This window comes from Pituophis catenifer, unplaced genomic scaffold (genome assembly GCF_029215685.1).
Source record: "Pituophis catenifer annectens isolate HBS135680 unplaced genomic scaffold, rPitCat1.0.hap2 SCAF_18, whole genome shotgun sequence".
Taxonomy (NCBI): Eukaryota; Metazoa; Chordata; class Lepidosauria; order Squamata; family Colubridae; genus Pituophis; species Pituophis catenifer.
Genome location: NW_027256898.1, coordinates 4,478,983 through 4,503,021, shown reverse-complemented (window position 1 = coordinate 4,503,021; position 24,039 = coordinate 4,478,983). Strand labels below are relative to the sequence as shown.

Genomic DNA, 24,039 nt, shown 5'->3' with positions numbered 1-24,039 from the left:
AACTTGTGACAATCTCTCCCAGGTTCAACACCGGCTCGGGGACAGGCGTGATCACCAGCAAGGTGCCCATTGAGCCTGGCCAGTGGCATGCGCTTGTGGTCAATCGGAACCGGAGGAACGGCGTGCTGTCCGTGGACGGGGAGCCCCACGTGCATGGCGAGAGCCCAAGTGGAACCGACGGGCTGAATCTCGACACCGATCTCTTTGTCGGAGGGGCCCCGGAAGACCAAATTGCTGTGTGAGTCATTTTAGAATTAGAATAACAGAGACGGAAGGGAGCTTGGGAGGTCTTCTAGTCCAACCCCTGCTTAGGCAGGAAACCCTGCACCCCTTCAGACAAAGGGTTATCCAACCTCTTCTTAAAAACTTCCAGTGTTGGAGCCTTCACAACTTCTGGTGGCAAGTTGTTCCACTGATGAATTGTTCTCACTGTCAGGAAGTTTCTCCTTAGTTCTAAGTTGCTTCTCTCCTTGATTAGTTTCCACCCATTGCTTCTTGTCCTACACTCAGGTGCTTTGGAGAATAGCTTGACTCCCTCTTCTTTGGGGCAGCCCCTGAGAGACTGGAAGACTGCTATCATATCTCCCCTAGTCCTTCTCTTCATTAAACTAGACATGCCCAGTTCCTGCAACCGTTCTTCTTATGTTTTAGCCTTCAGTCCCCTAATCATCTTTGTGGCTCTTCTCTGCACTTTTTCTAGAGTCTCCACATCTTTTTTACATCGTGGTGACCAAAACTGAATGCAGTATTCAGTTCACTTCACTTACCAAGGCCTTAATTACCATTATGGCCTTGGTAAGTGTGGCCTTACCAAGGCCTTATAAAGTGGTCTTAACACTTCACGTGATCTTGATTCTATCCCTTTTGAGAAGGGGCATCATCCACCGATGGCCAGCAGTGGCAGGACACTGAGTTCCTTGGAAAAAATCAGTTCCAGTGAATTTTCTAGATTTTTTTTAAAAAAAATTATCTACAGATAGTCCTCAACGTACGACTGCAATTGAGTCCAAAATTTCCATGGCTAAGCAAGACATTGTTAAGTGAATTTCGCCTAAGTGTTACCACTTTTGTCGACACAGTTATTACGTGCCGTTGTTAAGTTAGTAACCCGGTTGTTAAATTAATCTGGCTTCCTCCTTGATTTTGCCTGTCAGAAAGGGGATTGCGTGACCCTGGGACACTGCCACCATCATAAGTACAGTTGCCAGTTGCCAAGCATTTTGAATTTTGATCACGTGATCGTGGGGAATCCTGCAAACGCCGTAAATCTGAAAATTGCCAAAAGTCGCTTTTTTTTTGTAACTTTGAACGGACTATAAACAAATGGTTGTAAGTTGAGGACTACCTGGATGATTCTCTATAAGAAACAAAAACAGAAGAAAAACTAGCAGTAATCCAGCAGTTATTAATCCGTGTTTCCCCGAAAATAAGACCGGGTCTTATATTGATTTTTGCTCCAAAAGACGCATTAGGGCTTATTTTCTATTAGGGCTTATTTTGTGGGGAAATACGGTACTAAATGCATCCATCTGGCTGACAATCTTAACTGGGGCTTATTTTTGGGGTAGGGCTTATATTATGAGCATTCTGAAAAATCATGCTAGGGCTTATTTTCCGGTTGGGACTTATTTTTGGGGAAACAGGGTATACAGTCAGAAAGGAAATGAATATGCATCACAGTAATTAAAGCAATTTTCTTTAAAAAAAAACAGGATCCACATCATATGAATACAGAACTAGGACAAATCTGTTAGCATCTCATCAAATCAAGAAATTACCAACCCAAAACAAAAATTGCTGCATTTGCTCATTTTTGCAGTCTTAACGAGCTTTTGAAAATCAACAGGGAGATTGCAAGGGTTTTTTTTTCCCAGCCGTTCTCCCATTCAGACGCCCCTGACTTACTTTGCTTCCCCAAAGGGGCTGGATGTTGTGTCTTCACACCCCTTTGGGCAGTTGAGAACGACACAGGCAGAAGTCCAACTAGTGTTTTGCCCCTGTCCCATATAGATGTCAGCACTTCAACCTGCATTTACTCTAGTGCTGACATAAGAAGGAGAAGGGGCAGCTGGCAAGAGGACGCTTGACATTTCACCTACTTATTTTCCTTGAAGATAATATCCCCTAGGAGATGAGAGGGAGGGGGGACATTCCTGGGAGCTTAAGTAGTAGACATGGGGAGAGTGATTTGGAAGAAGGCCAATGAGACACAGAGATTTGGGGAACGGAAAGGGAGGGTTTGGGGTCAGGAAGTCGGAGTTGGCTACGCCACGATCGGGGGCAGATTGTCGTGCTTAATAAAATGAAAGATTTCTTCAAAGACTATCTGTTTGGAAATGCAATTTATTTTATTTGAGACGATATCGATCCCTGAGGTGGCCCTCCACTTACGGCCATAAATTACTGTTATTTTTTGGAGTATAAGACATACTTTTTTCTCCCCTAAAAGAGGGTGAAAATTTGGGTGCGTCTTATACACCGAATGTAGCCCCGCCCACTGGCCGTCCCCCATCGTTTGGCCTCTGCCTCACAGCAATTTACCTCCGTGCAGCAAACAGCCCATTTTAGTGTCAGCTTCAGCACAGCCTAATTAGCACAAGCAGCTGATTGTCGGTTGGATCGGCCTCCCGACCATCAGCTGTTTCAGGCTGCGGGGATTGCCATGGCCTATTGCCGCCTCCACGCCCCATTTGCTGCGAGGAGGCAAATTGCTGGGAGGCAGAGGCAGATTTTTTTTTTCTTGTTTTCCTCCCCAAAAAAGGTAGGTGCGTCTTATACTCCGAAAAATACAGTAAGCCCAAAATTTCAGCTGGGACTCGGGAGGCGGAGAATAGATGGGGGCAGCGCCAGTCAGAATTTTTACGACCGGTTCTCCGAACTACTCAAAATTTCCGCTACCGGTTCGCTAGAACTGGTCAGAACTGCTGAAACCACACCTCTGGTCCCATTCCTTGGCTGGGATTCCCTCCCCAACTGGAGAGCTTTAAGTCTAGAAGAGGGATTTTAGACAATCCTGGGCCAATAGTGAGACTCGGGTTTAAGGCTTCTTTGGGAAACCCAACTTCTGAAAGTCAAAATCTTGGGATAATTTCCTTGTCTGTCCTCCTTCCTAGGATGGCCGAGCGCACGTCGGTCACTGCTGGTCTGAAGGGCTGCATTCGTCTGCTGGACGTCAACAACCAGATGTACGACCTGCGAGAGAAAGGCGACGATGTGCTGTATGGCAGCGGAGTGGGGGAGTGTGGCAACAACCCTTGCCAGCCCAATCCGTGCCACCACGGCGGGCTCTGCCATACCATGGAAGCTGAGATGTTTCACTGCGAGTGTCTGAATGGTTATACAGGTAGGCAGAACCTCCCTCTCTCTCTCTCTCTCTCTCTCGCTCTCTCTCTCCCTCCCTCCCTCTCCCTCCCTCCCTCCCCCCTCTCTCTCTTCCTCTCACTTTCTCTTCCTCTCTCCCTCTCTCTTCCTCCCTCTCCCTCCCTCCCTCTCTCTCTCTCTTCCTCTCATTTTCTATTCCTCTCTCTCCCTCCCTCCCTCCCTCCCTCTCTCTTCCTCTCACTTTCTCTTCCTCTCTCCCTCCCTCCCTCCCTCTCTCTATCTCTTCCTCTCACTTTCTCTTCCTCTCTCCCTCTCTCTCCCTCACTCCCTCACTCCCTCTCTCTATCTCTTCTTCTCACTTTCTCTTCCTCTCTCCCTCTCTGTGTGTGTGTAAGCAAGAAATCTTTTGGCTGGCTTCATATTCTTCCCTGCCAGAGGCAAGGAAGCAGCATTTTCCCCCTGGCTGGCAGGCTAGTTACAGTAGTGGCCAAAACTGTGGAAACCTTTTTGGGAAAAGTGTATTTTCTAAAACTAGCTAATAACACCAATTTTTTTTTTTTTTTGGAATAGTACCATAAGATTATATATCAATAGAATAGAATAGAGAAGAACAGAGAAGAGTGAATAGAATAGAATAGAATAGAATAGAATAGAATAGAATAGAATAGAATAGAATAGAATAGAATGCAGATGTTTTATTACCCAACTAGATAACATCATCAGTGCTATTGGTATTGATGGTATTCAGCCGGTTCGGATCGGTTTGACCGAACTGGTAGCGGAAATCGCAGGTGGGCCTGCCCACTCGCCCTGGCTCTATGCCATCCTATTTAGGCTTGCGCGGAAGGTATGTGTGCAAGCAAAGTGCCTGCGCGGAAGGCCGGGCACATACACGGAAGGCAGGCGCGGATGTGAACCAGCCATGTGCGTGTACGAAGAGAGCGTGCACGCATGTGGCGAACCGGTAGTAACCTAACGTCAAACCCATCGCTGCCTAGGACCCACCTGTGCCGATGAGAGGAACCCCTGCGACCCCAACCCCTGCCACCTCTCCGCCACCTGCTTGGTGTTGCCGGAAGGCGGATCGAAATGCGAATGCCCCATGGGACGAGGAGGCGAATTCTGCGAATCAGGTAAGCGGGACCCAGGAAAGACGAGATGAGGACGCGGCTGCGATAAATCATCCAAGTTGCTGAAATCAGAATTGCAAGCAAGGAAGGATCCTTGGCAACCTTGGCATGGTTGCCGAGGTGCTAAGACGCTGAGCTTGTCGATCGAAAAGTCGGCAGTTCAGCGGTTCGAATCCCGGGTGCCGCAGAACGGGGTGAGCTCCCGTGACTTGTCCCAGCTTCTGCCAACTTAGCAGTTTGAAAGCACGTAAAAAAAAAAATGCAAGTAGAAAAATAGGGACCACCTTTGGTGGGAAGGGAACAGCGTTCCGTGTGCCTTTGGCATTGAGTCATGCCGGCCACATGACCACGGAGACGTCTTTGGACAGCGCTGGCTCTTCGGCTTTGAAAGGGAGATGAGCACCGCCCCCTAGAGTTGGGAACGACTAGCACATGCATGTGATGGGAACCTTTACCTTTGCTTTACCTTAAAGGCACAAACCCAATTTATTCAACCAACCAGCACTTAGCACACATCCAGTAAGTGACTTTTGTTATTTTATCCGCATCACTTCTTCTCCTTCCCTCTCTTAGTTGCAGAAATGGATCAGACCGTGCCTTTCCTGCCGGAATTCAACGGATTCTCATACCTGGAGCTGAACGGTCTCCAAACATTTGTGCCAGATCTACAGTACGGTTTTTTTTCTTCTTCTTCCTTTTCCTTGTCTCTTCCTTTCCCTTCCTTGCTACTTCAAGAAAATTAGACCCTTGAGGGCTCCTTGGTGCTCTCTGAGCTGGCTTGTTTTCTTACAGACAGTTTCATTACCCAACTAGGTAACATCATCAGGGCTAGTACGGACGGAAGGAAGGAAGGAAGGAAGGAAGGAAGGAAGGAAGGAAGGAAGGAAGGAAGGAAGAAAGAAAGAAAGAAAGAAAGAAAGAAAGAAAGAAAGAGAAAGAAAGAAGGAAGGAAAGGGATGGGATGGAATGGAATGGAATGGAGGGAGGGAGAGAGACAGAAAGAAAGAGGGAAAGAAAGAAAGAAAGAAAAAGAAAGAAAGAAAGAAAGAAAGAAAGAAAGAAAGAAAGAAAGAAAGAAAGAAGAAAGGGATGGGAGGGAGAGAGAGAAAGAAGAAAGAAAGAAAAAGAAAGGAAGGAAGGAAGGCATGGGATGTAGGGAGAGAGAGAAAGAAAGAGAGAGGAGAAAAAAGAAAGAAAGAAGGAGGGGTGGGAGGGAGGGAGGGAGGGAGAGAGAGAAAGAAGAAAGAAAGAAAGAAAAAGAAAGAAAGGGATGGAATGGAGGGAGGGAGAGAGAAAGAAAGAGAGAGGGAAAAAAGAAAGAAAGAAAGAGGGATGGGAGGGAGGAAGAGAGAAAGAAGAAAGAAAGGGATGGAATGGAGGGAGGGAGAGAGAAAGAAAGAGAGAGGGAAAAAAGAAAGAAAGAAAGAGGGATGGGAGGGAGGAAGAGAGAAAGAAGAAAGAAAGGGATGGGATGGAGGGAGGGAGAGAGAGAGAAAGAAAGAGAGAGGGAGAAAGAAAAAGAAAGAAAGAAAGAAGGGGAAGGGATGGAGGGAGAGAGAGAGAAAGAAAGAGAGAGGGAGAAAGAAAAAAGAAAGGAAGGAAGGAAAGAAAGGAAGGAAGAAAGGAAAGAAGGAAGGAGAATATTTGTAGCTCAGGGTTGACATGAGGGATCCTTGGTGATCTCCGAGCTGGCTTGTTTTCTTGAAGACGTTTCATTACCCAACTAGGTAACATAATCAGTGCTAGAAAGAGTGGGGTTTGCTCTCAGTTTATATTCTAGTGGGTTGCCCTGTCAATGTTGATGGAGATGATCTTAACCCTAAGTGAAGTCATGCCCGATTTTATAACCTGTTTTGCCATGGTCATTGAGCGAACGACTGCAGTTGTTAAGTGAATCATGTGGCCATTAAACGAATCCAGATTTCCTCCCAGAAGCCAGCTGGGAAGATTACGATCACAAGACCTTTATAACGCTGCCACATAAAGTACATTCCCATTGCCAATTTGGATCACGTGATCGTGAGGAATGCAGCCACAGTCGTAAGTGCGAGGACTGGCCTTTCTTCAGCGCCCTTGTAAACTTTGAACGGTTGGTAAACAAATGGTCGTAAGCCGAGGACTCCCTGTAGAGCCTTTCTTTTCCTTCTTACGCGGTGGCTCAGTGGCTGAGACGCTGAGCTTGTTGATCGAAAGGTCGGCAGTTCAGCGGTTCGAGTCCCTGGTGCCGCGTAACAGGGTGAGCTCCCGTTCCTTGTCCCAGCTTCTGCCAACCTAGCAGTTCGAAAGCACGTAAAAAAAAATGTGAGTAGAAAAATAGGGACCACCTTTGGTGGGAAGGGAACACCGTTCCATGCGCCTTTGGCGTTGAGTCATGCCGGCCACATGACCACGGAGATGTCTTCAGACAGCGCTGGCTCTTCGGCTTTGAAACGGAAGTGAGCGCTGCCCCCTAGAGTCGGGAACAACTAGCACATCTGTGCGAGGGGAACCTTTACCTTTATCCACTCTTTTTTCCCCCCTCTTTCATTCCTTTTTTTTTTCTCTCTCTCTCTCTCCAGGGATGTGTGAATTGGGTCAAAATGGGATTTTAGATCATTGGTTTGTTTTGAACTCTCGCCCTGGTATTTTCAGAGAGGATGGCCTCGCTTTGATTCAGCAGCTGAATCGATTCATTCCACCGAATTTCTTTCTTTCTTTTTTTTTTTTAAACGCGGTTCACGGGAAAAGACCATTATCTTCTCTTATCGTTCCGAACCGATTTGAGGGGGCTTTGACAAGCAGAGAAGTTGCCGAAATCTGTTTGGAGGCCTCTTTAATTCATTTCGAGAACTCAAAATCCTCTCGGGCTTGATTCCCTATCGGATACAGACAGGAATCAGGTCAAATTTCCAGATGAAATATTCATACGCCCTATTTCTTTTTTTCTTTCATTTTTTAAACCTTTTCTTCTTCTTTTGCAACGTGGGAAAATTATTTTTCCCAGTTAAAACGATGGTTAAATCTTCTCTATATATGTTGTGAAATCCAACGCTCTCTGGAATGCCATTTTTTCTCCCCATGTGGCTGATGCACCTCTGTTCAATCCCGCAGGGATAAAATGACCATGGAAGTGGCGTTCCTGAGCAGAAACCCCAATGGTTTAATTTTCTACAATGGACAGAAGACGGATGGCAAAGGCGATTTTATCTCCTTGGCCCTTCACAATGGATACCTGGAGTACAGATACGATCTGGGCAAAGGAGCCGCCGTCATCAAGTAAGGAAAAATAGCAATAGCCCTTAAGACTTCTTCTTTTTTTTTTTTAAAGAAACTTTATTGAGTTTAAAAGCATAAATATATTAACATTTCCATTAATATCAGATGTGCAGTGGTTATAACTATATACAAAATATATAGCCCTTAAGACTTCTATACCGCTTCACAGTGCTTTTAAAACAAACTAAAATCAAAAACAAAAGGAGAAATGTTTCTTCCCCTTTTGCATTTGAGCATGCAAGAAGGGAGAGGAAAGGAGAAAGGGAAAGAGGAAAGACAAAGAAAAAAGAAGGGAAGATGGGAAGAGAGCCAGGAAGGAAAGCTAAAGAAAAAAGGGGAAGGAAGAAGAAAGGAGATGAAGAGGGAAGGAAGGAAAAAGGAAGGAAAGGAAGGAAGAAGAGACAAGGTAGGTAGATAGGAAGAAATGAAGGAAGATAGGAAGGAGGGAAGGAAGGAAATGAAAAGAAAGGAAGGAGATGGAAATAGGAAGGAAGGAGATGGAAATGAAAAGGAAGGAAGGAGATGGAAATGAAAAGGAAGGAAGGAAGGAAGGAGATGGAAATAGGAAGGAAGGAAGGAGATGGAAATGAAAAGGAAGGAAGGAGATGGAAATGAAAAGGAAGGAAGAAAGAGGAAGCAGATGGAAATGAGAAGGAAGGAAGGAAGGAAAGAGATAAAATAGGAAGGAAGGAGATGGGAATGAAAAGGAAGGAAGGAAAGAGATAAAATAGGAAGGAAGCAGATGGAAATGAAAAGGAAGGAAGGAGATGGAAATGAGAAGGAAGGAAGGAAGGAAGGAGATGGAAATGAAAAGGAAGGAAGGAGATGGAAATGAGAAGGAAGGAAGGAGATGGAAATGAAAAGGGAGGAAGGAAGGAAGGAGATGGAAATAGGAAGGAAGGAAGGAGATGGAAATGAAAAGGAAGGAAGGAAGGAAGGAAGGAAGGAAGGAAGGAAGGAAGGAAGGAGATGGAAATAAGGAAGGAATAGAAATGAAAAGGAAGGAAGGAAGGAAGGAAGGAGATGGAAATGAGAAGGAAGGAAGGAAGGAAAGAGATAAAATAGGAAGGAAGGAGATGGAAATGAAAAGGAAGGAAGGAAGGAAAGAGATAAAATAGGAAGGAAGGAGATGGAAATGAAAAGGAAGGAAGGAGATGGAAATGAGAAGGAAGGAAGGAGATGGAAATGAAAAGAAAGGAAGGAAGGAAGGAGATGGAAATGAAAAGGAAGGAAAGAAGAAGATGGAAATAGGAAGGAAGGAAGGAAGGCGCCTTGTTCTGTTTTTTTTTTTCCTCTTGTGTGTTATATCTTGCCTTCTTTCTTCCCCACCCCTCCAGGAGCAGAGAGCCCATCCCTCTGAATAGCTGGGTCAGTGTTTCGCTGGAGAGGAACGCACGGAAGGGCATCATGAGAATCAACAACGGAGAACGGACCTTGGGTGAATCGCCGGTAAATTTAAGGCCGCTCCCGAAAACATTTGGAACAAGTTTGGGATCCCTTTGCGGGGGGCAGTTCCTTAAATTCAGACAAGGATTGCCACCCTCCCTCCCCCCTTTTAGCCTCCCGTAGGCTTCCCCAGAGGTACCTTATCATGATCTGAATCAGTGGCGAAATCCAAATTTTTTTACTACCGGTTCTGTGGGCGTGGTGTGGCTTGGTGGGCATGGCAGGGGAAGGATACTGCAAAATCTCCACTCCCTCCCCACTCCAGGGGAAGGATACTGCAAGATCCCCATTCCCACCCCACTTCAGGGGAAGGATACTGCAAAAGCTCCATTCCCACTCCAGGGGAAGGACACTGCAAAATCCCCATTCCCACCCCACTCCAGGGGGAAGGATATTGTAAAATCTCCATTCTCTCCCCACTCCAGGCGAAGGATACTCCAAAATCCCCATTCCCTTCCCAACTCCAGGGGAACTGCAAAATCCCCATTCCCACCCCACTCCAGGGGAAGGATACTGCAAAATCCCCATTCCCTCCCCACTCCTGGGGAAAGGATATTGCAAAAATCTCCATTCCCTCCCCACTCTGGGGCCAGACAGAGGGGGTATTTGCCGATTCTCCGAATTGCTCAAAATTTCTGCTACCGGTTGCCAAGCCTCTGAATTTGGATCACGTCCAAATTCAATGGAGATGCTCCGACGGTCGTAACTGTGAAAAATGGCCATAAGTCACATGAGTGCTGTTGTAACTTTGAAGGGCCACTAAATGAACCATTGTAAGCCGAGAACCGCCTGTACAGTAGTGGCCAAAATTGTGGAAACCTTTTGGGAAAAGTGTATTTTTGAGGTTTGATGGCTAATAACACCACTTTTTTTTTTGGAGTTTCGAGATAATCCTATTCCACTGCTGGAATGGCCTGGGAAGAGCCCAGACCTTCACCCAATTGAAAATCTATGGAGCCGACTAAAGAAACTTGTTAGTCAGAAGCGACCCAGCAATAAAACCCAGTTAATAGAAGCAATCATTCAATCTTGGTTTCACATTAGAACAGCTGCAGAACTCAAAGACTTGGTTCCCTCCAATGGAAGACGTTGTAAGGCCATCATTCATGCTAAAAGTTACCCAACTGAGTATTAACTGACCATTTTTGATCATTTTTGCATAGCTCGTTTTTTCTATGGGGATCATTTAGATATATCTCGTTTTTTTCTACCGTGATAATTTTTGTGTATATCTCGTTCTTTCTACCTCTTTCACTTTTCTTCTTTAGACCGTCACTGCTATTCTAATAGCAAATCCTTCATCAAAGTTATGGTGTTACATTCTTGATTAAATGATCTTTCCATCGATGTATAATTTTATGCTACTACTCCCCCCTCAAAAAATGTGGTGTTATTAGCTAAGTTTTAGAAAATACACTTTTCCCCCCAAAAAAAGGTTTCCACAATTTTGGCCACTACTGTATGCTGTCCCCTCCTTACAAGGAGAGTCAGAATCGGTTCTGAAAAGGCAGGGTTTTTATTTTTATTTTTTTTAACCAATTCTGACCCGCTACCCATTTTGTTCAGCGAAGTCTTCAGGTTTTAAGAGAGCCAATGTTTTCCTTCTTCCCCTTCCCGAAAATACACAAAACCGTTTAATGCCAGGTCGAGCCTTTCCCCTAAAGCCAGATCCTTTTTTTTTTCAAGTTAATTCCACCCATCCCTCTTGGCCTTCCTTCCTTCCTTCTTTCCAAGACCTGGATCATTCCAACTGCCGTTTTCGTTCTCTCTTCCGCCTCTTAATTGGCCCCTTAGAAGCCACCGTGCCGTTTTTGCAACAGGCTTCTCCGAATCCAGGACCCGTTGCAGAAAATTCCCAGGGCTCCTGTCACGAGAAATAGAGAGTTTTTCTGTCCTATACGCAACAATACCCTTAGTAGCAAACGTGCAAACTTTTTTCAGTCTAACGCACAGGTGTCAAACTGGATTTCTTGGGAGGAGCTGGATCAGCATTGTAGTTGTCCTCCGCGAGCCGGCCGGGGATGGTGGTAGGGGAGGAGATGGGACGGATGGCCTCCTGCAGCACCCTGCTGGTCAAAACGGGGCACGGGGGGGCTGCCGCGTGGTCCATTTTCAGGGTGGATGACCACCGTGCCAGCCAAAACAGCCCCCCCCATGTTCTCTTTTGGCCGGAAGGGTGCTGAAAACGGGTCACTTGGGGGCCGGCCATGCCCCCCCCTCCCCATGGCCCGTTTTCACTAGCAGAGGCACTGCGGGCTGGTCCTTTACTATTTCCAAGCCGGTCCTATGGTAGCTCTGTATATCCTCCCTCTCTCCCTACCTCTGCTTAGGGCAGTTTGATATTGATATGAACCCGGTGTCAACTCGCAAAGCATCCCTGGCCTGGCTCTCGAGTTGCCATAGGCAAGGGGGATGGGAAACCGACGAAGCAGCACGGCAGCTAAAATACAAAAGCACATTCCAGACATATCTCTCTCAAGGCTGTCTCCCGGGGTTACCCACAGCAGCCGGAGGGGAGTGATCTCTACAACCCACGAAATTGCTCCCTTGGCGAATGTGATTGATGACACACCCTGGGGGGAGGGGGGAACCAGGGTCATGATTGGGTTCTAATAAGTAACTGGATTTCTGGATTTCTTTTGAAGCTTGGCTCGAGGCTCATGATTTAGTTAGCGAATCCGTCAGAACCCCTGACACCCGGTCCTCCCCAGTGATCTGTTTCTCCTTCCTGCCTTTTCTGTCTCAGAGGCTGCAAGTGGGGATTTAATGCATCTTGCAACTCTCTGTGTTTGTGGTGGTGTCCATATCGCTGATCTTTTCTCTCTGTTTTCTCTTTTGATTCCCATTTGCGTTTCTCCCTCCTCCTCCTCTTCTCCTCCTCCTCCTCCTCTTCCTTTTCCTTGCTGTCTGGATATCAGAAATCTCGTAAGGTAAAGAGATAAGTATAACCCGCTCTCTCATCCTCATCTCATTTCCATTGGGTATTTTTTGGTTTGTTTTTTTTTTTTGCTTTCCCTATCCCAACACCAATAATATTAATAGACTTATCATCTCCCTGGTTTTTTTTCCCCCATTGTATAATCACCTTTTTTTTAGCATAGACGTTTCCTTTTTCTCGTTAAGAGAATCTCTCCATCCACAATAATTAGTTGTGTGTGAGCCCCTCGAGCCATTTTCCATCATTAATGCTTTTCACAACATTAGATAGTTCCCTTTTTAACACCGTGAATTTGAAGCCGCGACGGTGCCTTTTTGATAAAGGGGGGAAATCGGAGTTCGCTAAACCACGGCTTACGATTTGGGGAACCTGAAACGGTCCTTTTCCTTCCCTTGCCACAATTCTAGATTTGATGTAGAATATCTCTGGCAGGACTGAACCCCGGTGTGCGTGGGGTGAATAGGACCAGATTAAATCTCTTAACAAGCTGTTAGTCTTGCAGCCGTAATGAGCTAAATACCCCCCCCTTTAAAACCAACTCTGATTGGCATACTTTTTTTTCCGTGGGTTAACGGAAGATGAAAGGCACCGAAGAAACCGACTAAAAATTGGTTGGGCTGGTTCCTTGCTAAATTGGTTTACTGAGGACACACGTCCCTCTCTTCCTGCAACATGGTCTAATCAACCATCAGTTAAATATACCGTATTTTTGGCTCCATAAGACGCACTCCTGTTTTTTGCCTCCGTGTGTCCCGTTTTTGGCCTCTGCGTGCCCTGTTTTCGGCCTCCGCACGTCCCGTTTTCAGCCTCCGCGCGTCCCATTTTCACCCTGTTTTTGGCCTCCACACATCCTGTCTTCGGCCTCTGCATGTCCTGTTTTCGGCCTCTGCATGTCCTGTTTTCAGCCTTTCGCCCCGTTTTCAGCCTCTGCACATCCCGTATTCAGCCTTCGCGAATCCCGTTTTCACCCTTTCGCCCCGTTTTTGGCCTCTGCGTGCCCTGTTTTCGGCCTCCGCACGTCCCGTTTTCAGCCTCCGCGCATCCCATTTTCACCCTGTTTTTGGCCTCCACACGTCCTGTCTTCGGCCTCTGCATGTCCTGTTTTCGGCCTCTGCATGTCCTGTTTTCAGCCTTTCGCCCCGTTTTCAGCCTCTGCACATCCCGTATTCAGCCTTCGCGAATCCCGTTTTCACCCTTTCGCCCCGTTTTTGGCCTCTGCGTGCCCTGTTTTCGGCCTCCGCACGTCCCGTTTTCAGCCTCCGCGCGTCCCATTTTCACCCTGTTTTTGGCCTCCACACGTCCTGTCTTCGGCCTCTGCATGTCCTGTTTTCGGCCTCCGTGCATCCTGTTTTCAGCCTTTCGCCCCATTTTCAGCCTCTGCACATCCCGTATTCAGCCTTCGCGAGTCCCGTTTTCACCCTTTCGCCCCGTTTTTGGCCTCCGCATGTCCTGTTTTCGGCCTCCGCACGTCCCGTTTTCAGCCTCCGCGCATCCCATTTTCACCGTTTTTGGCCTCCACACGTCCTGTCTTCGGCCTCTGCATGTCCTGTTTTCAGCCTCCGTGCATCCTGTTTTCAGCCTTTCGCCCCGTTTTCACCCATTTGCCCCATTTTCGGCCTCTGTACGTCCCATTTTTGGCTTCCGCGTGTCCCGTTTTCGGCCTCCATGTGTCCCGTTGTCGGCGGAGGCCAAAAACAGCCGAAGGGTGGGGGCTGGCGGGTGGGCGGGGCTTCGGCAATATTCGTTCCATAAGACGGACAGTCATTTCCACCCACTTTTGGGAGACAAAAAAGTGCGTCTTACAGAGCAAAACATACGGTAATTATAAAGGTCCTGTCCTCCGTGAAAACAGTATTCCTCTGTAATATTGTACATGCGTTCGCCTTCAAGGAGATCCTAAGAAGTTTGATTGTAGTGGCTGGATGCCGTTGCTAGATCTTCCTTCCGGACCTCCATTCTCAATGAATTTTTTTCCCCTCCCCTTTTTATCCAGTTGCCCCACACCTCACTTAATTTAAAGGAACCCCTCTACGTCGGGGGCGCACCGGACTTCAGCCAACTGGCTCGGGCTGCCGCGGTATCTGCTAGCTTTGACGGAGCCATTCAGAAGGTAAGGAACGTCTTCCTCGTTATTCTCTAACTCTGTTAGTCTAGTCTAGTCTAGTCTAATCCTTCCTCTCTTCCTCCTCTTCCGTGGCTTGAAGATTTCCATCAAAGGGACCCCCGTCCTGAAGGAGGAGAACATCCGCAGCGCTGTTGAGATTTCGCCTTTCCGCTCCCATCCCTGCACTCAAAAGCCCAGTCCATGCCAAAACAGAGGAACCTGCAAACCCCGTCTGGAAACGTACGAATGCACCTGCCCCAGAGGCTTCTTCGGGACCCACTGCGAGAAAGGTGAGTCTGCGTAGGCAGAGAAAACCGCTGTGGACCTTGGAAGGAGATCTTGACTTTCTCTTGACCCATAACCAGACTGGTCCTTGATAGTGTAGAAGAGATAGAAGACTTTTCCCAACCTGGTTGGTGCCCCCCACTCCCCAGGACAGCTCAAGGGGCTTCTTTCTATTGAATCAAAATTTGGGTCTAGGGCAAGGGTTCCCAACCTTGGCAACTTTAAGACTTGTGGACTTCAACTCCCAGCTTTGCTGGCTGAGGAAATCTGGGTGTTGAAGTCCACAAGTCTTAAAGTTGCCAGGGTTGGAGACCTCTGGTCTAGGGAACTCCCAAGAGCCGTGGTGGCAGAGTGGTTCGAATGCGGTGTTGCAGGCTGACTCAGCCCACAGCCAGGAGTTCGATCCTGACCGACTGGCTCAAGATTGACTCAGCCTTCCATCCTTCGGAGGTTGGTAAAATGAGGACCCAGACTGTTGGGGGCAAGAGGCTGACTCTGTAAACCTCTTAGTGGGTAAATTGAATCCTTCCTTCCTCCCTCCCTCCCTCCTTCCCTCTCAGTGGTTAGAATGCAGTATTGCAGGATAACTTTGCCCACTGCCAGCAGTTCGATCCTGACCGGCTCAAGGTTGACTCATCCTTCCGGTAAAATGAGGACCCAGATTGTTGGGGCCAATAGGCTGACTCTGTAAACCGCTTAGAGAGGGCTGCGAAGCACTGCAAAGTGATATATAAGTGCTAAGTGTTCTTACTGTCTTCTCATGACCGGCTGGAAGTGGGATTTTGAGGCAGGATATTTCCCAGCCTGAAATGATCAAAATTCTGGGTTTCCTGTCTCCACACCGACTCCGCCCTCCACGTGAGATACAAAGCTTGCTGAGATTCTACTGAGACACAGGACCTCCTGTCGGCCTTGCCGGCTGGGGATTTTCAGGGTCGCAATCAGGCACCGGTGGACTGTTCTCAAGTTTTGCTTCCTTTCCTCCCTCCAGTCCTCACCGAGAAGGCAGCCGGAGACTCGGAAGCCATCGCCTTTGACGGCAGGACCTACATGGAATACCACAACGCCGTTACCAAGAGGTAATGATCGGTGGGGGGGACAGGACAGTAGTAGGATTCAAATCCCGGCGCTACCAGTTCGCCGTTGCGAGCGTGCGGCGCTTCTGTGTATGCGCAGAAGGTTCTGCGCATGTGCAGAGTGTTTTTGATGATGTCTGGGAGGGTGGGTGGAGCCTCTCACCACCGCTACCAGTTCGCCTGAACTGGGGCGAACTGATACCAACCCACCCCTGGGGGAGGGGGAGATTTGGGGAGACCAAAGAGGTTGAAACCAACAGAGGAGCCTGAATTTAAAATCTGGCCATAGGGAGGGAGCCCCGTTTCTTACAGGCCCACCTCCCTTGGGCGGAGCCAAGACCACAAGTCCCACCCACTATCGCAACTGTGGCAATCTGAAGACGGGAGGACTTCAATTCCCAGAATCCCCCCAGCCAGAAACATTGCCTTGGAGCGAAAAATCAGAAGTCCTTCCATTCACAAGTTCAGCAAGAGAAATCTGGGAGTGGGGCGATGTTAATCCTTTCTCCCCGCGCCAATGCCTTCAGTCTTCACCACCTTCCCTGTTGTTGTGGCCCGCCGGCAGCCAGCAGAGCTGGCAGCAGAGTCGGATAGTGAGGAGGTTGGGGAGGAACTTGGGCCAGTCCTGGGGGCTGAGGAAAGCTCGGACGAAGGCTCTGCGTTGGAGGCAGAGAGGGAGGTAGACAGCAGTGAGGCAGAGGAACAGCTGGAGCCCGTTCTCAGTGTGAGCATGCGCAGAGCTGCCAGAAGACAAGAGCAACTCAGAAAGCAGGGTCGACTCGGGAGTAAAGCCACACCTTGGAGGTGATTGGCCCTTCCCATAAGAAACAAAAGAGGAGTGAATGGGGAGGGGGCTTTTGCAGGAAACAATTCATTCGTTCCGTGACTCTGAGAGACTCTGTGCCAAGTTTGGCCTTGTACTGCGGTTGGAAATAAGTTACGTGGCAGTTTGCCAAGCGAGATAAGGTCTGTGTTGAGAAATATTCCTTTGAAAAACTGTTTGGACAAACCTTGCTGACTGTGAATGAACGTAATTCACAGTCGTGTAAATAAAAGAGATTTTGCCGGGATGAATTCCTGACTCCTGCTTGTTAAGGGAGCCTAAGTCAGAACACCTGTGTCCTAAACAAGGGATCCAGTAGTGGGTTTCACTTACCTTTGCTACCGCTTCGCTCACAGTTCGCATGCACAGAGCGTATTTGATAACGTCTGGGCAGAACCTCCCGCCGCCACTGCTACCGGTTTGCACGAACCGGGCGAACTGGTAGCAACCCACAAGCAGAAGATTCATTCCCAGCTCAAAATCTGGGCCACAAAAAATTTAGCCTCTAGGATGGGGAAACCTTCCCCGTTTTTCTTTACCTACCTCCAACAACCTTTCGGAAGCTCGTGTGCAGAGTAGAAAGCTGCGTTCTTTCTACCGACGCCCATTTTTAGCATAACTAAAGCAGATATACTCCTCCTGAAGAGGGATGCTCCATTCAGCTCATCCAACCTATTGTGTCTGCCTCACTTGTGCGTCTTGTTTGTATGTACGTCTCATTCTTGGCTGATTAATCGTTCTCCGATCCCATCCAGGGATCGCTAACAACCTTCCACTTCCAGAGTCGGGGAGTCCCTCTGGAGAACGTGATATGTTGTTACCGTTTTCTTCCCCTCCTCCTTTCTTTCCTTCTCTCTGTCCTCAACCACACTTTGTATCTTTGTTTCGTTTGCAAGCCAACTGACCAATGAGATACCAGCGTAAGTAAACACCTGCGTTCCCATCACCTTGTCACGCCCGCCATCTTCCTGCTTGCCCATCCATCCTTCTTGTCCTTCCTTTGGGCCACAGAGTTAGAGCTATTTTTAAGTATATCGTCTTCTGTGGGGGGTCCTTGAGTTTGGGGGTTTTCCTCGTAAACGTTTCGTTACCGATCAAGGTAACATCATCACTGCTAGGAGGGCAAATGGGGTTTGCTCTCGTTTTATATATCAGTTTTCAGTGACTTGGTTTCCCCACCGGCGAAACGAAATCCAAAGGAATCTGGAGTGGGTGGGGGGAAATGACCACATGGTTCTTACTCATGCAAGTGGAGAGTGGGGGGGGGGGGAATCAAGATTTAAGGCAGGGATACTGGCCCCCTCCTCCTGCAAAATGCACATTTCTGTTTAGAGGTGATATACTGTATTTTTCGGACTATAAGACGCACCAAAATTTAGAAGAGGAAAACAACAACAACAAAAAAACGGTTTTGGCCTCCCTTTTTTCGGGCCTTTTCCAAACTTTTTCCGGCCTGTTTCCGGGGGGGGGGGGGTTCGGCCCATTTTCGAGGCTTTTTTTTCAGCCTGTTTTGGGGGCTTTTTTTGGCCCGTTTCTGAGGTTTTTTTTCAGCATGTTTTTGAGGCTTTTTTCAGCATGTTTTTGAGGCTTTTTTCGGCCTGTTTTTGAGGATTTTTCGGCCTGTTTTCAGGGCTTTTTTTGGCCCATTTTTGAGGCTTTTTTCAGCATGTTTTTGAGGCTTTTTTCGGCCCATTTTTGAGGCTTTTTTTGGCCTGTTTTCAGGGCTTTTTTTGGCCCATTTTTGAGGTTTTTTGGGGGCCGTTTTTGAGGCTTTTTTCAGCCCATATTTTTAGAAAAAACAGGCCAAAAAGCCTCAAAAACAGCCCAAAAAAGCCTCAGAAATGCCCCCCCCAAAAGTCTCAAAAATGGCCCCAAGAAAGCTCCCAAAACAGGCTGAAAAAGCCTCCAAAATGAGCCAAAAAAGCGTCAAAAACAGGCCCAAAAAAGCCTCAAAAATGGGCCAAAAAAAGTCCTGAAAAAGGCCAAAAAAAGGCCTGAAAACAGGGCATGGGGAGGCCAAATTATGCCTGGCTGGGCGGGGCTTCGGCAATATTCGGTCTATAAGACAGACAGACATTTTCGCCCCCTTTTGGGAAACAAAAAAGTGCATCTTCCTTCCTTCTCTCTCTCTCCCTTCCTTCCTTCTCTCTCTCTCCCTTCCTTCCTTCATCTCTCCCTGTCTTCTCCCTCCCTCCCTTCTTCCTTCCTCTTTCTTTTCGTTCTTCCTTCCAGACCTATCTTTCTTTTTCTTTCTCTCTCTCCCTCTTTCTTTCCTTCATCTTTCTGCCTGCCTTCCCTTTCCTTCCTTCCTTTGTTCCTTCCTTCCTTCTCTCTCTCCCTTCCTTCCTTCATCTCTCCCTGTCTCCTCCCTCCTTTCCTCCTCCCTCTTTCTTTTCATTCTTCCTTCCTGACCTTTCTTTCTTTCTTTCTCTCGCTCCCTCTTTCTTTCTTTCACCTTTCTGCCTGCCTTCCCTTTCCTTCCTTCGTTCTTTTGTTCTTTCCTTCCTTCTCTCCCTTCCTTCTCTCTCTCTTTCTTCCTTCATCTCTCCCTCCTTTCTTCCTTTCTCTTTCTTTTCATTCTTCCTTCCTGACCTTTCTCCCTCCCTCCCTCTTTCTTTCTTTCTCTTTCTTTCTTTCATCTTTCTGCCTGCCTTCCCATTCCTTCCTTCCTTCCTTCTTTTGTTCCTTCCTTCCTTCCTTCTCTCTCTCTCCCTTCCTTCCATCATCTCTCCCTGTCTCCTTCCTTCCTTCTTTCCTCTTTCTTTTCGTTCTTCCTTCCTGACCTTTCTGTCTGTCTGTCTTGAGTCTCAACGCCTGAATTCGTTTCAGAGAGAAATCCCAATTTGCATGATTGAAATAACGATGTGAGATATGAGACGGAGGGAAGGCAGGGATGGCTTATTTGACTTTTCTACTTGCTTCCCTTCTCTCTTTCCCCCCCCCACCCCCTTCGTTTAATCCTCATCGATTCTAACCCAAGATTAAAGTCACTTTCGGAGTTGTTACCATTCCTAATTTCCCCTTGCTTGTTCTCCTGATTTACGGTCGTTCCCTGAGTGTGTAAATCAAACGGAAGCTGCTCCCTGCCGCACTTCCATCAGCGCTGTGCCCAAACCGTTCCAGATTTGAACTAGTTTCGAGACGGAGCCCTCCATTTCAAAGCCTGAATTGACCGTCCTGCATTTCAAACATTTCGTTGGGCGCACAGTCTGTCTGGTTTTACCTGCACAAAACGTACAACACACCCCGAATAGACATCACCAGGTGCCCTGGATGTATAACTTCTCCCAGATCTGTATCTGGAAAAAGCTACCAGGATGGCCGGGGTTTTCATAGGGACTAGCTGCTTTTTCCGCCTCGGTCAGTCGGTCGGTTCATAATTTTTATCCCCGGTGCTTAATGCATGCCTCCGCTTTCTTTCTGCTTCTAAGTCCCGATGCTTTGGATGATCATTTGGACCTCAGGTGAGTCTCGTTCGAAGGAGGTGTGCTTGCATCTTGTATCCAGATCTCGCCGCTGTTCTCGCTGTTCCCTTTTTGTTTTGTTTTTTTTGGTTTCATTTTGACGTTCGGCTTGGTTTACCTGCATGGTCGCCCCAGCCTCACGTTATTTCCTGTTTCTTACAAATTCACCTCTCTGGGCTATTGGTTCTATTTCCTCGGGCGCAGAGAGAGAGGGAGAGGGAGAGAGAGAGAGAGAGAGAGAGAGAGAGAGAAAGAGAAAGAGAGAGAGAGAAAGGCCAGGATTAAAATCCAGTCAAATGGGCTGGATTAAAAATCCACTGTTCACCTAGAGCAGAGAATCTCTGCTTCCTGAACAGATTAACAAGAGCTGGAAGGGATCTAGTAGGTCATCTAGTCCAACCCACTCCTACCCACCTCGCCAAAGCAGGAGACCAGTGATGGCTAACCTTTTTGCCGTCGCGTGCCAAAAGTGGTGGGGAGTGCGCGTGTGCCCACACCCATAATTCAATGTGCCCCACCCCTGTGCATGCACATGCAACACCCCCCCCCCCCGCGCTCCCACCGCTTTTGGCCCACGGTGGGCCTGGTAGGCCTGTTTCTTTGCCCTCCCCAGGCTCCAGAGGCTTTCTAAGAGCCTGGGGAGGGCTAAAACAGTCTTCCCCACCCTCCCAGAGGCCAGAAACAGCCCGTTTCCCGATTTCCGGTGGGCCCGAAAGTCCCGAAAATCAGCTGGCTGGTGTTCGCTTGCACACTACAGCTAAGCTGGGGCAACACTCCTGTGACCACAGATATGGCTCCGTGCGCCACCTGTAGCACGCTTGCCATAGGTTTGCCATCACGGCCCTACACTATTTCTGACAAACGGCAGTCCGATCTCTTCTCGAAAGCCTCCAGGGATGACGCGCCCACAACTTCCTAAGATTAAGCCACGTTTGACTAGTCGCGAAACCAGACCTCTAGTCATCCAGATCTTGGTTATTCCTCTCGTTTTTCCAAGCTGGGTCTCGAACGCATAACAAACGTTGAAGGATCCACAGGCTGCCTCAAAAAAAAAAAAAAAAAACCTTGACAAATTTTAATTCCGTTTTTCCTCGTTCTTATGCAGGTCCCTTCCGTTAAACCTGGGTTGTTTCATCTAACCACAGAATGTAGGCCTCCGTTTCCCCCAGTTCCAGGGGAATTTGGACGCTGAAATCTTCCCTGCAGAAAGAGTCAACACAAAACGTGGATTTTACTGATCTCCCCACACACACACACATCTAGCCAATACATTATTAATCTGGTCCGTTCATTGTCAATTCCAGACAGATTGGTTTAGTGCAGGAGTCGGCAACCTTAAACACTCAAAAGAGCCACAAAGGTCCTAACCGGAAGCCCCCCCGTACAATTCTGGAGCCGACCGGAAGTCCGGTTCCCCCACCATAGAGTCTCCTCCTACCGCGGCATCCTTTTTCCTCTACCTGTCCTAACTGAAAGCCCTATCAATTGGGGAGCTGACTGGAAAGCCCACGCCTTGCCATAGAGTCTCTTCCTGGCGCGCCGTGCTTCTCCCCCCCCACCCCCCCCAAAGCAGAAGCTCCTCTCAAAATTGTGGCACCAACCAGCAACGGGGAGCCGCAGCAGAGGCATGAAAGAGCCACATGCGGCTCCAGAGCCGCGGGTGGCCGACTTCTGGTTTAGTGCTATCATAGGATGTGGGCTACAGTCAGCAAGTTTTGCAGTGTTTGGGGGGGGGAGTGTTGAGATTGATTTCAATAATCTAAATTGCTTTAAGGAGTTAATCTGAAGAGCTGAAGAACAAAATAAAGTTTTTCAAAAGTGCCAACTTGGAGCTGAGGCTGCTATAAAAGGAAGCCATTTCAATTTTAGGGAATTCCTAATTGTGTTTGCAGATGAGATAAAGGAAAGGCACAGCTCTGTCTTAGCCAGAAAACAAGACAACAAGAGAGGGGGAAAAAAATCAGGAATGTAGTTTATTTATTTGTTTCCACTTATTTGTAGTTGCCAGCTCCAGATTTTTAAATAACCAATTTTCCTTTTTCATCTCAAATTGTTTTTACACAGAGCGATCCATTTCTCCCCTGGATCCGGGGGTGGGTGGGAAAAAGTGTCCTTGTAATCCCGTGTTGTGGTGTGCCTCGTCTTGTGTAGATGTGTGTATTTGTGTGTCTATTGTGCTCTGTGACGGTGAAACGCTTTAAACTCTCTAGCCGGGATGTTGATTTTCTCTGCGGCCATCAAAATCTCTCAAGGAGAAGAGATACCTTGGCAGGGAATTAAACCGGATTCTTAAAAGAGAAATGGTTAGTCGGTCGTCTGATTTTCTGCTCCAGACGTTACAGTTTGTCCCCAGGATCTAAAATGGCAGAAATCTATAGCGCAGCCTTTTTTCAAACGTAAAATAAAAACGTGGAACGACATCGTGGTCAGTGTTAACTTCCGACCATTTACGGGTAGGGCTCGACTTAACCGCCGCAATCGAGCCCAACATTTCTGTTGCCGAGTGAGACATTCGTTAAGTGGGTTTTGCCCAGGGGTGGGATTGAAAAATTTCAGCAACCGGTTCGCTGCCTCATTGCTGGTTGGCTGTGGCCATGGGGGTGTGGCCTACTTGGCCTCCTGCACCACGGGGGGGGGGGATTTTCGCCCTCCCCAGGCTCCAGAGGCTTTTCCTGAGCCTCCAGGAGGGCGTAAACGGCCTCCCCCAGGCATCGGAGGCTGGAAACAGGCCCGTTTCTGGACTTCTGATACTTCCAGTAGGCCCGTTTTCCACCCTCCCGGAGCCTCTGCGCGGGCATTGCACTTACCTGGTATCCAAAACGGGCCACGTGGAGACTCCTGGGAGGGTGTCGTGGGGTCAGCCAGTCCTTGGCACAACCAGTTCGGCAAACCAGATTAAAATTAAAATCCGTTTCGCCTGAACTGGCTGAATCCCACCCCTGGTTTTGCCCCATCTTACGACCTTTCTTGCCACAGCTGTGGTTAAATTAGTAACACAGTTGTTAAATCTGACCCGTTTCTGGAACTTCTGGGAGGCCCATTTTTCGCCCTCCCCAGGCTCCGGAGGCTTTCCTCGGGCCTCCAGAAGGGCGAAAACAGCCTCCCTCACGCTCCAGAGGCCCTCCAGAGGCTGGAAATGAACCTGTTTCCAGAACTTCCGGGACACCTGTTCTTAGCCCTCCCAGAGCCTCCACGTGGGCGCTGCATTTACCCGGCATCCAAAACGGGTCGCGTGGAAACTCCGGGGAGCGGTGGGGTGGGGTGGGGCCAACCAGTCCTTGCAACTACCGGTTCGATGAACCAGATATAAAATTAGCATCCGGTTCTCCTGAAAAGGCTGAATCCCACCTCTGTCTGGTCTGAATGGAATGGGGCCCTTTGGGTGAGCTCCTAAAGGGGGGGGGAACACACCCCCTCTCTGCTTCCCGAACTGACTTTCTCCTTTCCGTCCCGATGCAGCGAGAAGGCTCTGCAGTCCAACTACTTTGAGCTGAGCATCAAAACCGAAGCCACCCAAGGTCTTATCTTGTGGAGCGGGAAGGGCCTGGATCGATCGGACTACATCGCTTTGGCCATCGTGGACGGCCGGGTCCAAATGACCTATGACCTCGGCTCAAAACCCGTGATCCTGCGGTCTACCGTCCCAATCAACACGAACCAGTGGATTCAGATCAAAGCGTCCAGGTGGGGGAAATCATAAGGTCACCTATCCCTTTGGCCATTGGGAAAAGGATCATAGCTTCATGTCCCTTGATGATGCCTGACCATTCGAGGGGGGGGGGTCTTCCTTAGACGGGTGCACCAGAAAATAGGAATAACGGGTACCTTACAAACTAGTAGTAACTGTTGAGAGGGATCTTGGAGTCCTAGTGGACAACCACTTAAATATGAGCCAGCCGTGTGCGGCAGCTGCCGAAAAAGCCAACACAGTTCTGGGCTGCATCAACAGAGGGATAGAATCAAGATCACGTGAAGTGTTAATGCTACTTTATAAGGCCCTGGTAAGGCCATACTTGGAATACGGCATTCAGTTTTGGTCGCCACGATGTAAAAAAGATGTGGAGACTCTAGAAAGAGTGCAGAGAAGAGCAACAAAGATGATTATAGGGGACTGGAGGCTAAAACATATGAAGAACGGTTGCAGGAACTGGGTATGTCTAGTTTAATGAAAAGAAGGACTAGGGGAGACATGACAGC

The 24,039-nt window shown here is 48.2% G+C and overlaps 1 protein-coding gene across 1 annotated transcript in view; it reads left to right on the top strand.

Annotated features, from left to right (window-relative positions):
• AGRN (agrin) overlaps positions 1–24,039 on the top strand; it is a 219,918-nt gene that overhangs the window by 190,662 nt on the left and 5,217 nt on the right. Inside the window, exons 25-34 of the mRNA XM_070956303.1 lie at positions 23–238; positions 3,114–3,343; positions 4,320–4,454; positions 5,025–5,121; positions 7,542–7,706; positions 9,044–9,155; positions 14,084–14,200; positions 14,295–14,484; positions 15,471–15,558; positions 23,302–23,526. Coding sequence (XP_070812404.1) covers positions 23–238; positions 3,114–3,343; positions 4,320–4,454; positions 5,025–5,121; positions 7,542–7,706; positions 9,044–9,155; positions 14,084–14,200; positions 14,295–14,484; positions 15,471–15,558; positions 23,302–23,526 — 1,575 coding nt within the window. The remainder of the gene's footprint in view (positions 1–22; positions 239–3,113; positions 3,344–4,319; positions 4,455–5,024; positions 5,122–7,541; positions 7,707–9,043; positions 9,156–14,083; positions 14,201–14,294; positions 14,485–15,470; positions 15,559–23,301; positions 23,527–24,039) is intronic.